Genomic DNA, 13,289 nt, shown 5'->3' on the forward strand with positions numbered 1-13,289 from the left:
GAGCGGGCCGGCGGGCGGGGTGGACTGGGTGCGGCCGCAGCCTGACTCCGGGTCGCGGGCCCACGTGGCCGGGGCGGGGACTCGCGCCCGGGGCGCCTGATGATTACGTAGCGGGCGGGGCCGGAAGTGCCGCTCCCGGGTGGGGGCTGTTCATGGCGGTTTCGGGGTCTCGGGCAGGTTTCCCGATTGAGGTCCGAAGTTGGCCCGGAGCGGGGTCAGCGGAGCTTGAGGTAGGGCCGTGGCGGGGCTGGCGTGCGGCGGTGGAGGCCTCGGCCGGCCCGCGAGGCCGGGAGCCCAGCGGACACTGCCCGCCGCAGACAAAGGCCTTGGGCGGGGGTCCTCCGTCTGCGGTCGGGCGAGGGGCGACATCGAGCATGGGAACTGCGAATGGGGAGTGGTTGTGCCAAGCGCACCCCACAGCTGGCAGGACTTGGGAGAGGCGCAGGAAAGGGGTTCCTTCACCTTAGGCTGAGGGCGGGGCCCGAGTACGTTTGAAAACTAGACTCGGGTGGGAGCAGCCAGAAGGCTTGAATCCAGGAACCTCTGGCCTGCACTAACCTGCAAGCGTTTTTGCGTTTTTCTGATCACTCGGGAACCAGATGGATGGACGCGTGTATCGAAACGATGTTTCAGTTACTACTGGTCGTGGAAGGCCTTGGAGGACTGTAGGTTTATCTCAGTTGCTGCTTTTCCACAGGTTTTGCTGGTGTGAAATGACTGAGTACAAACTGGTAGTGGTTGGAGCAGGTGGTGTTGGGAAAAGTGCACTGACAATCCAGCTAATCCAGAACCACTTTGTGGATGAATATGATCCCACCATAGAGGTGAGGCTCAGTGGTAACCCTCTGGCTACCTTAGCTCTCACTTTCCCTTTTCTCCTACCTATATCCTTTATCCTTCCATCTTGAAAAATAAAGAGGAAAGGAAGCAAAGAGTTATTTGGGGTGCTATATTCCATAAACAAGGTATTTTTCTAGTTTATAATAAGGGTTTATACATACTTAGTTGCTAGAGATTTTCTTTAGAGGTTTACAGATTTTGACCATTTTGTAAACTATTGCAAGCTCAGTGCTGAATTCATTTAGTTTATACATCATGCATCACAAGTCAGGAAAAAATTATGTGATTGTAGGAGATACTAGGATGAAGATACAGAATTCATAGATCATTCTTCATTCTTTAGTCAAAACTCTGAGTTGGGGTAGAAACAAGTGAATAGGATTTCCATATCTGAGATTTTGGTTATATGAGGTATTGAGAAAATTGAGGGATGTTAAACTTCCATAAGCTTACTGGGCTTGTTGACACAGGCCTAGCACTTGAAGGCCAAGACCGAAGCATCCAAGTTTAAGGACAGTCTAAGCTACATACAGAAGTTAAGAGCAGTGTGGGCTGCAGAGCAAGATTTTCTCCCTCCCCTCTTTTTTGTAAACTTGTCCCCCAACCACAGAAGGATATTGGGAAAATTCAAAGAATTGTTACTTGTGAGTAGTAATCACTGCTTATGATGGCACACACTAAAGAATTATTATCTGAAGAAAGCTCATTACAAGTATTTTCAATAAGTAATGTCTTGAGTCCCCATCCCCCTTTTGCTGGGGATTGAACTCAGGCTTTTGCGCATACTAGGCAGTACTTTGCCAACTCGGTTATTTTCCTAGCAAAAAAGCTAATCATTTTTGTTGTTAATTTTTATTTATTTATTTGAAAGCAAGAGAGAGAGAGAGAGAGAGAGAATGGGCACACCAGGGCCTTGAGCCACTGCAAACGAACTCCAGACGCATGTGCCCCCTTGTGCTAACGTGGGTCCTGGCGAATCAAGCCTCAAACCGGGGTCCTTAGGCTTTACAGGCAAGCGTTTAACCGCTAAGCCATCTCCCCAGCCCAAGGCTAATCATTTTTTATCTACAGCATTGGGGATTGAACCCAGGGGCTTACTGATGCTACTCAAGGTACAGTTCCAGCTATTTTTGAGGCTTTTTGGATGTAATTTTGTTAAAATTAGAAATATCCCAACTATAAACCAGCTCTTGCCTTCCTCCCACCTAGCTACTAAGTGCTTAACTATTAAAATTAATTCTAATATAGCCACAATTAGAAATTGGTTGTAACATTTTTCAGTTTTATTATTGAAGGCCAATTTATATAAGCAGAATGTATAAATCTTGTATCTACAAAGCTTGCATTTGTGTACAATCATATAATTACATCCCATACAACAATGTAGGACATTTCCAGTTCCACAGAAAAGTTCTAAATGATAGCATTACTAAGATGCAAGTAAAATTATTGCCATAGCCAGGTGTGGTGGCACATGTACACCTTTAATCCCAGGACTCAGGAGGCAGAGGTAGGATTACTGTGAGTTCAAGGCTACCCTGAGACTATATAGTGAATTCCAGGTCACCCTGGGCTAAAGCAAGACCACCCACCTCAGAAAAAAGCTTATTGCCATAAATCCAAATTTAGAAGTTTTTTTGGAGGGGGGAGCAGGTGTTACTATGTACCAGGCTGGCTTTATACTGGCATCAATACTCCTGTCTCAGCCTCCTGAGTGCTGGGATTGTAGGCATGTATTGCCATGCCCAACTTTTTTTTTTTTTAATTTTGGTTTTTCGAGGTAGGGTCTTATTCTAGTCCAGGCTGACTGGAATTTACTGTGTATTCTCAGGTGGCTTCAAGCTCACAGCAGTCCTCCTACCTCTGCCTCCCGAGTGCGACTGCTGGGCCACCACGCCCAGCTGCCATCTATATTATAGTTTCCTAGAAAAAGAAAGTATTGGTATATATTCAGTCATGAACACAAGTGATTCTATATCCAGGGTGGGTTATAATTGATGTAGATATGTTTAGAATTTTAAGTGTAATTTAAACCACTTAATTAAACCACAATGCACTTGGGCTGGAGAGATGGATCAGTGGTTAGGGTGCTGGCCTGCAAAACCTAATAACCTGGGGATTCAGTTCCTAGGACACACATAAAGCAAGATGCACAGAGTGGTGCATCTGGAGTTAGAGGCCCTGGTGCACCCATATTCTCATTCTCTCTCTCTCCCCTTTCTTTGTCTCTTTCTGCTTGCAAATAAATATTTTTTAAAATGCAGTTTGTGGCTTAATAGAATATACTGTGAACTTAAATCTCTAGTTTCCTAACTGCTGTAGAGCTCTTGTTTGAATTATCTCCCTTCTCCCCATCTTTCAAGGTGACTGAATTAAAAAAAAAAATTACTAATTTTTATTTGAGACAGACAGAAAGGGGGAGAGAGAGAGGGAGAGAATAGACACACCAGGGCTTCTAGCCATTGCATACAAACTCCAGACACATGCACCACCTTGTGCATCTGGCTTACGTGGGACCTGGAGAATCAAACCTGGGTCCTTAGGCTTTGCAGGCAGACGCCATATCAGCTAAGCCATCTCTCCAGCCCTGGGTGACTGCATTTTAAAGCTTTTGGCAGGCTTATGTGTTTGGGTTTAGGGACTTTTTCCCAAGATACAATCAAGTACTTGCAGTCTGGTTATATATGACCAGTTTGAAGGACAAATGAGATTGATGGTAGCCTTGAATAGTAAGCTCATGTATGTTTCCTTAGAGTAATATTGTGCTTTCTTCATTTTAAATAAAAATTGAATCTCTGTCCCTCCCTGCCTCCCCCTACTTCACACTCACAGGATTCTTACCGAAAACAGGTGGTAATTGATGGTGAGACCTGTCTGTTGGACATACTAGATACAGCCGGACAAGAGGAGTACAGTGCCATGAGAGACCAATATATGAGGACAGGCGAAGGCTTCCTCTGCGTATTTGCCATCAATAATAGCAAATCATTTGCAGATATTAACCTTTACAGGTACTAGGATCACTACTACTTATTTACTGGGTTTTGTTTTGTTTTTTTTTTTTCTGAATGGGTGATCTTGTGTGTTCTAAATCTTTGCTAATGAATGTGGATTTAGGAGATATTTTGCTTTTTTAATTATGGGAAAAGTAGTATGACATTGAGAATCTGGGATTATTATGCTATTTTACAATACATATATGAAGTTTGCTACCAGGTAATAGAAAAGAATATAGGAAGAAGCATGTAGAGTTATAAAGATGAAAAACAAGGCACAGGGACATAGAGATGGACATTTTCCATAGAACCATAAAGTTTCAAAGCTAAATTGAGCCATAGCTATTCTAGTATATTTTATTTAGTTATTTTTTTTTTAGACAGGATCACTATGTAACCCAGGCTAGCCTTGAACTTGGCATTTCTCCTATCTCAGCCTCCTGAGTGCTAGGATTATATCATGTGCCATCATGCCCAGCCAATATTCTTATTTTACAGAGTCACAAATGGAGTTCAGCAAGTGGCTTGTTAGGATTCAGAGTGGTAGTTTTAGTTGCAGAGCCAGAACCAAAAGCCCAGGTCTTTTTCTAGGCAGTCTTCTTTAGGCTCTGCCCATGTTGAACTTTGCTCTGTTATCCATTAGTTAGGTAACTTTGGGAAAAAAATTGTAAAACACTGTACCTCAGTTTCCTCCCTCATTTATAAGATAATAATATGCACCTCACAGACTTTTTGAAAGCAAACAATAACAAATGTGTAAATCACTGGGTTCAGTGTGTTTTATTTTTTCCCCTAATCCTTTAATTCCCATTTAAAATTTTTTATTTATTCTGAAGCAAAGAGAGACAGAATGAGAGTGCCAGGAGATCTAACCACTGCAAACAAACTCCAGGTACGTGTGCCAACTTGTGCGTCTGGCTCTACATGGATACTGGAGACTCAAACCCTTGTCAGCCTCCACAGGCAAGCGCCTTGCCCACTGAGCCATCTCTCCAGCCATATTTCCCATTTCGTCTCCCTGGAAATACTGTCCGTACACTCAGCCCTGTGTATGTGAAGGTCCTGCCTCCTCAGACGCAACCAACCCTCAAGGGAAATCTGCTTTTCTACGAATGTGTACAGACTTTTATTTTTACTTTATTTATTTATTTGGTTTTTGAGGTAAGGTCTCACTCTAGTCCAGGCTGACCTGGAATTCACTGTCATCTCAGGTAGCCTCGAACTCACAGTGATCCTTCTACCTCTGCCTTCCGAGTGCTGGGATTAAAGGCATGTGCCACCACATCCCACAGACTTTTTTTTTGGACGTGGGTCTCACTCTCTAGCCTAGGCTGACCTGAAAGTCACTATATATTCTCAGGGTGGCCTTGGACTCATGGTGATCCTCCTACCTCTGCCTCCTGAGTGCTAGGATTACCATTGTGTGCCACCACGCCTGGCTATAAAAGAAATATTTTTTTAAGTATGGTTTAAACTGGGCATGGTGGGGCACGCCTTTAATCCCAGCACTCAGAAGGCAGAGGTAGGAGGATTGCTGTGAGTTCACTGCCACCCTGAGACTACATAGTGAATTCTAGGTCAGCCTGGGCTAGAATGAGACACCTCAGGAAAAAAAAAAAGATGGTTTAAGTATATAGGAGAATGTAATAGGCAAAAGCACCATTTTATATGAGACTTAAACATCCTCAGATGTCTATGTTTGTGGTAGGGATAGGGCAGCATCCTGGATCAATCACCCATGGATCCCAAGTGATAACTGAATTTAATAAAGTGCCCAATACTTGGTACCTATCTTATAAACATTTGTTGGGTTTCTTCAAGTCAGATTTCATGATAGCACACACCTTTAATCCCAGCACTCAGGAGGCTTAGGTAGGATGATCACTGTGAGTTCAAGGCCAGCCTGAGACTACATAATGAATTCCAGATCAGCCTGATCTAACACTAGCTCAAAAAAACAAACAAACAAAAAAGCACACATGAAGCTGGGTGTGGTGATGCACGCCTTCATCCCCAGCACTTGGGAGGCACAGGTAGGATCACCATGAGTTCAAGGCCACCCAGAAATTACAGAGTGAACTCAAGGTCAGCCTGAGCTAGAGTGAGACCCTACTTCAACGCCCCCCACACACACACACAAAAAAGGCTCATATGGACAATGCTGGTCATGTGCCTATAACCCCAGTACTTGGCAGGCTGATCGGGTTCAGCAGTCCTATGAAAACTGCTCTGGCATCAAAATAAATGACAAATGTTGAATGTAATAATAGGGAAGAAAAAAAACAAAAAACAAACCAGGCGTGTCGGCGCACGTCTTTAATCCCAACACTTGGGAGGCAGAGGTAGGAGGATGGCAGGCACACACTCTTAAGAAAATCATAGCCAGGGGCTGGAGAGATGGCTTAGCGGTTAAGGCGTGTGTCTGCAAAGCCGAAGGACCCAGGTTCGATTCCCCGGGACCCACGTTAGCCAGATGCACAAGGGGGTGCACACGTCTGGAGTTCGTTTGCAGTGGCTGGAGGCCCTGGCGCGCCCATTCTCTCCCCCTCCCTCCCTCCCTCCCTCCCTCCCTCTCTCTCTCTCTCTCTCTCTCTCTCTCTCTCTCTCTCTCTCTCTCTTTCCCTCTTTCTCTGTTAAATAAATAAAAATAATTAAAAAAAAAAAAAAAAGAAAATCATAGCCAGGTGTGGTGGTGCATGCCTTTGAGGCAGGAGGATCACTGCAAGTTCAAGGCCACCCTGAGACTCCATAGTGAATTCCAGGTCAGCCTGGGCTAGAGTGAGACCCTACCTCAAAACAAAACAAAGTTACTTAGAGCTGGGCATCGTGATATGTGTTTTCAGTCCCAGCACTGTGAAGACTAAGGTAGGAGGATTGCTGTGAGTTTGACAACAGCCTGGAGTACAGATTGAGTACCAGGTCAGCCTAAAGTAGAGTGAGAAACTCCTTCAAAAGCAAAGCTATTTAGAAGCAACTTTACTATTTATAGTCTACACTTTAATCTAAAGTACAATTTCCAGTTTTCAGTTAAACTCAGCCAAACTCTGGAGTGTCAAGGAGCCTAACAGCCATCTGTCAGAATTAAAGAGCCATCCGTTTACACTAGTACAGCTTTCTTATGGCTGCTGCACCAAGTCAATACTAATGACCTTAGTTTATAGGATCTTTGTAAGTGGTGAGAAAATGTAATTCAGTAGTAGAAGCTAATAGAGATATATAAAGCCTGCAGTTTCTCCAGCCTTATCAGTTGATACTTTCCTGAAAACTTGTTTTTCTTATGCTCTAATAAACATGTTCCCTGTTTCAGGGAGCAGATTAAGCGAGTAAAGGACTCAGATGATGTACCTATGGTGCTGGTCGGAAACAAATGTGACTTGCCAACAAGGACAGTTGACACAAAGCAAGCTCATGAACTGGCCAAGAGTTACGGGATTCCATTCATTGAAACCTCAGCCAAGACCAGACAGGTATGCCAGAACTTTGAACATCTCTGTGAATATTTGTTTAAGGCAGAGAGGTTTGATTGATCAAATCTGGTAGAGGTGTGGCCCATGTTCTTTGTAATGGATTTCTGGAAGTCATGTTTTTACCTTCTGTTTACCATAAAATGAATATTCCACATTGTTGTTTTTATTCTTGGATTCACAGCACAATTTTTTTCTTTTCAATTTATTTTTTAATTAATTATTTTTTATTTGAGAGAGAGAGAGAGAATGGGTATGCCAGGGCCTCTAGCCACTGCAAACGAACTTCAGATGCATGTGCCACTTTGTACATCTGGCTTATATGGTACCTGGAATTGAACCTGGGCCCTTAGGCTTCACAGGCAAGTGCCTTAACCACTAAGCCATCTCTGCAGCCCCACAAGTATTTCTACTGAAGACCCTAGAATAAAAAATACTTTGGGGCTGGAGAGATGGCTTACTGGTTAAGCACTTGCCTGTGAAGCCTAAGGACCCCGATTTGATTCCCCAGGACCCACATTAGCCAGATGCACAAGGGGTCATACGCGTCTGGAGTTCCTTTGCAGTGGCTGGAGACCCTGGTGTGCCCATCCTCTCTATCTGCCTCTTTCTCTCTCTGTCGGTCACTTTCAAATAAGTAAATAAAAATAAACAAAAAAAAATACTTTGGCTGGGGGGCTGGCTTAGCAGTTTTCTCACCCTCACAAGCCAAACCTCACAGTTCCTACTATGTTCAGGTCTTTCAACTCTGACCAGAATAGTCCCATCAAACTGTACTTATAGCGCTGCAAGGTATCTCTTCAAAGTTTCAATCCTTCCACATTCCTCTTGAAAATCAGCTCCAAAAGTCCAGAGCCACACAGGTGTCTAGCAGCAATCCCACTCCTCGGTACTACTTTATTGTGGCAGTCAGGATCACATTGCTGGTAGAAATCACCCAACCAAGAGCACCTTATGGGGAAAAAGAGGTTTATTTTGGCTTATAGGCTTGAGGGGAAGCTCCACAATGGCAGGGAAAAACGATGGCATGAGCAGAGGATGGACATCAGCCCCTGGCCCACATAAGGTAGACAACAGGAACAGGATAGTATGCCCAACACTGGCATGGGGAAAGTGGCTATAGCACCCATAAGCCTGTCCCCAACAACACACTGCCTCCAGGAGGCATTAATTCTCAGATCTCCATCAGCTAGGAACCTAGCATTCAGAACACCTAAGTTAATGGGGGACACCTGAATCAAGCCACCACAAGGTGCTTGCCTGCAAAGCCAAAGGACCTAGGTTCATTTTCCCCAGGACCAATGTAAGCCAGATGCACAAGGTGGTTCATTTGTCTGGAGTTTGTTTGCAATGGCTAGAGGCCCAACACGCCCATTCATTTGCATGCGCACACTCTGTCTCTCTTTCTCTGACTCTTTCTCTCTGTCAAATAAATAATATTTTTTTTTAATGGGCCTGGAGAGATGGCTTAGCAGTTAAGGCATTTGCCTGCAAAGCCAAAGGACCTCAGTTGAATTCCCCAGGACCCACATAAGCCAAAATCACAAGGTGGGCGCATGCATCTGGAGTTTGCTTGCAGTGGCTGAAGGCCCTGGTGCTCTCATTCTCTCTCCCTTCCCCCCACCCCCCTGCCTTTCTCTCTCTGCCTCTGTCACAAATAAATAAAGTTTTTTTTTTTAAATTTTTTAAAAAATATACTTGGGCTCCAGAGATGGCTTGTCAGGTAAGGTGCTTGCCTGAGAAGCAAATCCACGTAAGCCAGATGCACATGGTGACACATGCAACTGGAGTTCATTTGCAGTGGCTAGCCAGTTTTTTCTCTCATAATAAAAAAAAAAAGGAGGGAAGGAGGGAAAAAGGAAAGAAGATACTTGTAAGGCTGGAGAGATGACTGCAATTAAGGCACACTTACCTACCTGCAAAGCCTAAGGACCTGAGTTAGATTCCCCATGTAAAGCCAGATGTACAAGGTGGCCCATATGTCTGGAGTTCCTTTACAGTGGCTAGAGGCCTTGGCATGCCCATTCTGTCTCTGCTGGGCCTGTAATGGCTTAGTGGTTTAATCCCTGCACTCAGGAGGCAGAGGTAGGATCGCTGTGAGTTCAAGGCCAGCCTGAGACTACTTAGTGAATTCCAGGTCAACCTGGGTTAGAGTAAGATCCTACCTCAAAAACCCAAAACAGCAACAACAAAAAGTGTAAACATAAGTAGTTTCTCCATCAACACTCACCACCATTTGGGGCTTAACTTTCATGAATGGAAAGGATTTTTGTGGATTTAGTAGTTCAGTTTTGTGTCCCCTGTTGCCCTTTTCTCGATGCTTGAGTATATTTTTTGCAAAATGTGCTGTTTGCACATCAGCCTATTAATGTGACTTGCTAGAACTGCTAAGATGTCTTTTGAAAATACTTGGGTTCATTTGCAAGCAGAGAGACAAAGAGAAAGGGAATGAGTAAGCCAGGTCCTCCTGCCACTGCAAACAAACTCCAGATATATGTGCCACTTTGGGCATCAGATTTTATGTGGGTACTAGGAAATCAAACCCAGGCCATCAGGCTTTTCAAGCAAGCACCTTAACTGGTGAGCTGTCTTATTCATTCTCTTTTCTTTCTCTCTCTCTCTCTCTCTTTCTCCTTGCAAATAATTTTCTTACCGTTTTTTTTACAGCTTCCATACTTACATTCAATGAACCATGATAATTCCCTTGCCTCCCTGCCTTGCCCCTTACAAATCCACCCTCCATTATATCCTTTTCCCCTCTCAATCAGTCTTTTATTTTGATATCTTCATCTTTTCCTCCTATTATTATGGTCTTGTGGAGGTAGTGTCAGATACTGCGAGATCATGTATATCTAGACCATTTTGTGTCTAGAACAGCACATTGTAAGGAATCCTACCCCTCCTTTGGCTCTTACATTCTTTCTGCCACCTCAACCTTGGAAGGTGTAATAGAGATATTTTAGTGTTGAGCACTCCTCTGTCACTTCTTCTCAGCACTGTGGTGCCTTCTGATGAAATAGGAACTTTAACCAAAAGTGAGAGTAGCATTAATATATGGGTATGAACATTAAGAAAAGTGCTTACAGGGCGGTTTGGTGAGCATAATATATGCATTTAGCCATATAACCAGCGTTACTTCCCCTAGGGCTCGTGATCTCCCCTGCCATAGACTTTTGACCTAGTTTTCAGTGAAAATAAAATTATGAAACTTGCAAGGGAATGGATGGATCTGGAATGGATTATACTAAGAAGGGAAGACTTTAAAAAAGTATACATGAGGGTTGGAGAGATAGTTCAGTGGTTAAGTTGTTGGCCTACCCTGCCTGTCAACCCTGGTTGACTCCCCAGAACCCACATAAAGCCAGATACACAAAGTGGCACATGTATCTGGAGTTCATTTGCAATGGCTAGATGTCCTTGGTGTGCCCATTGTTTGTCTCTCTTCTCTGTCTCTGCTTGCAAAAAAAAATTTTTTTTTAATTTTTGCCAGGCATGGTGGTGCATGCCTTTAATTCCAGCATTTGGGAGGCAGAGGTGGGAGGATCGCCATGAGTTCAAGGCCACCCTGAGATTACATAGTGAATTCCAGGTCAGCCTGAGCTTGAGTGAGACCCTACCTCAAGAAACCAAAAAAAAAAAAAAAAAAAAAAAATTTTTTTTAATGTACATGAGAGTTTACAACTTGGATTGTATACATTATTTTCTAGTTTTCATTCTTCATCTTTCAGTTGATTTTTTTTTTGGTGGGGGTCAATTTTTTTTTTTTTTTTTTTTTTAGATTTTCAAGGTAGGGTCTCACTCTAGCTCAGGCTGACCTGGAATTCACTCTGTAGTCTCAGGGTGGCCGTGAACTCACAGTGATCCTCCTACCTCTGCCTCCCAAGTGCTGGAATTAAAGGCGTGCACCACCACGCCCGGCTTTAAGATTTTTTTTTTTTACTTTTTATTAACATTTTCCATGATTATAAAATATATCCCATGGTAATTCCCTCAAGATTTATTTTTATTTATTTATTAGAGACAGAGAAAGGGAGACAGAGTGGGTGAGAATGGGCACACCAGCACCTCAAGCCACTGCAAACAAACTCCAGACGCACGTGCCACCATGTGCATCTGGTTTACATGATACCTGGAAATCAAACCTGGATCCTTAGGCTTCGCAGCCATGCGCCTTAACTGCTAAGCCATCTCTCTAGCCCTTACTGATTTTTTTTTTTTAATAAAATGTTTGCACACAAAGACCCTTTCCCGGTGTTCCTGCAGGTCTTCCATGGGGTTATTGGTAATTCTTTATCTTTTAATAGGGTGTAGAAGATGCCTTTTACACACTGGTAAGAGAGATCCGCCAGTACCGGATGAAAAAGCTCAACAGCAGTGATGATGGGACTCAGGGTTGTATGGGGCTGCCATGTGTGGTGATGTAACAAGGTGAGCATGTGTGCCTTGACAAAATTGTAAACTTTATTTAGCATCAGGCAGTTTGGAAGATTGTTAATGTTTCTGTCTGTCAGTATTTAACTGGGAGTTTCTGTGTAACTTATAAAATATCTTTCCTCTCTGAGAGTACTGAGTTCTCACCTCTTACTAAGATAATTTTTCTGTAGACAGCTTCATTTTTTTAATTAGAAATTTGAGCCAGGCATAGTGTCTCACACTTGGGAGCACTACAAAGCCTAAAGACCCAGGTTCAATTCCCCAGGACCCACGTAAACCAGATGCATAGTGGCACATGTATCTGGAGTTCATTTGCAGAGGCTGAAGGCCCTGTTGTGTCTATTCTCTATTTGCCTTTCTCTCAAATAAATAAAATACTTAAAGAAAAGTAAAAGGCGACTGTGGGCCCGATGTGGTAGCGCACATCTTTAATCCCAGCCCTCAGGAGGCAGAGATAGGAGGATTGCCATGAGTTCAAGGCCACCCTGAGACTACATAGTGACTCAGGAGGCAGAGGTGAGAGAAGTGCCATGGGTTCGAGGCCACCCTGAGACTTCATAGTGAATTCCAGGTCAGCCTGGGCTAGAGTGAGACCCTACCCCAAAAAACCAAAAAAAAAAAAAAAAGAAGAAGAAAAAAGAATTTCAGGTCAGCCTGGGTTAGAGGGAGACCCTACCTTAAAAAACCAAAAAAAAGGAAAAAAGCGGGGGAGGGAGGGAAAGGAATTTGAAGATACTGTTTGTGAAATTTACATTTGTGTGTTGATGCCATGGGCCAGGAGTTTGAAGAATCACGTGTAGAAACTGAATAATTATGACATGGTTTGTGTTCTTTTTTATAGATACTTACAAAGTTCCATCATCAGAAAAGAGCCACTTTCAAGGTAGGACGAGTATGAAAATTTATTACGTTTATCCTCAGTTCTTCCACTTGTTTTTCTCACACACTCTCTTGGTTTCAGCTGCACTGACGCCCTGGTTCTGACTTCCCTGGAGGAGAAGTGTCCCTGTCTTTCTCTTCTTCATCAGTTGATGAGCACAAGCGTCTTGACTTGAGAACTTCTTAGAATAACTACCTCCTCACTTGGTGGTCTGACCAGAGATGCACTTCTTATCACTCCTGGTGGTTTTCTGACCCAGGTTCTCCCTCCTAGAAACAAACACACCTCTGCCAGCCAGGGTTTTCATCCGAAAAAAAACATTCGCAGAGGACCAAACTGTAGGCATGAAATTCTGTGGAAAACAGTTTAAACTCTGGAGTAGCAACTGCTGGTAATTTTTTCCCCCTTTCTATTGAACTTGGAACTATGTTAGTTTTTGGAGAAATATCATAATTTACTGTTTTGCCAAAAGTATAATTAATGTTGCTGATTGGCTTATTTGTAATGTGGTCAGCTATATTCTGTAAACTGGTATCCTCTGTATTCAGAAATAGAAACAAGAATACTGACTTCTAAGCCCATCTGAGTCTTCTCAACTTCACAACAAAGTGCCTTTTTCCTAGAAGTGGCTTGTAGACTCCTTCACAGTGAGTGGAATAAATATCTCAAAAACAA

At 43.4% G+C, this 13,289-nt stretch overlaps 1 protein-coding gene across 1 annotated transcript; it reads left to right on the forward strand.

Moving 5' to 3' along the window:
* The first annotated feature begins 102 nt into the window (after positions 1 to 102).
* On the forward strand, positions 103 to 13,289 carry Nras (NRAS proto-oncogene, GTPase). The gene is made up of 7 exons (XM_045138367.1): positions 103 to 230; positions 698 to 824; positions 3,673 to 3,851; positions 7,144 to 7,303; positions 11,605 to 11,728; positions 12,576 to 12,617; positions 12,696 to 13,289. Exons 2-5 carry the CDS (start codon positions 714 to 716, stop codon positions 11,722 to 11,724), a joined length of 570 nt encoding a protein of 189 aa, XP_044994302.1. The 5' UTR covers positions 103 to 230; positions 698 to 713; the 3' UTR covers positions 11,725 to 11,728; positions 12,576 to 12,617; positions 12,696 to 13,289.

This window comes from Jaculus jaculus, chromosome 19, assembly GCF_020740685.1.
Source record: "Jaculus jaculus isolate mJacJac1 chromosome 19, mJacJac1.mat.Y.cur, whole genome shotgun sequence".
NCBI classification, from domain to species: Eukaryota; Metazoa; Chordata; class Mammalia; order Rodentia; family Dipodidae; genus Jaculus; species Jaculus jaculus.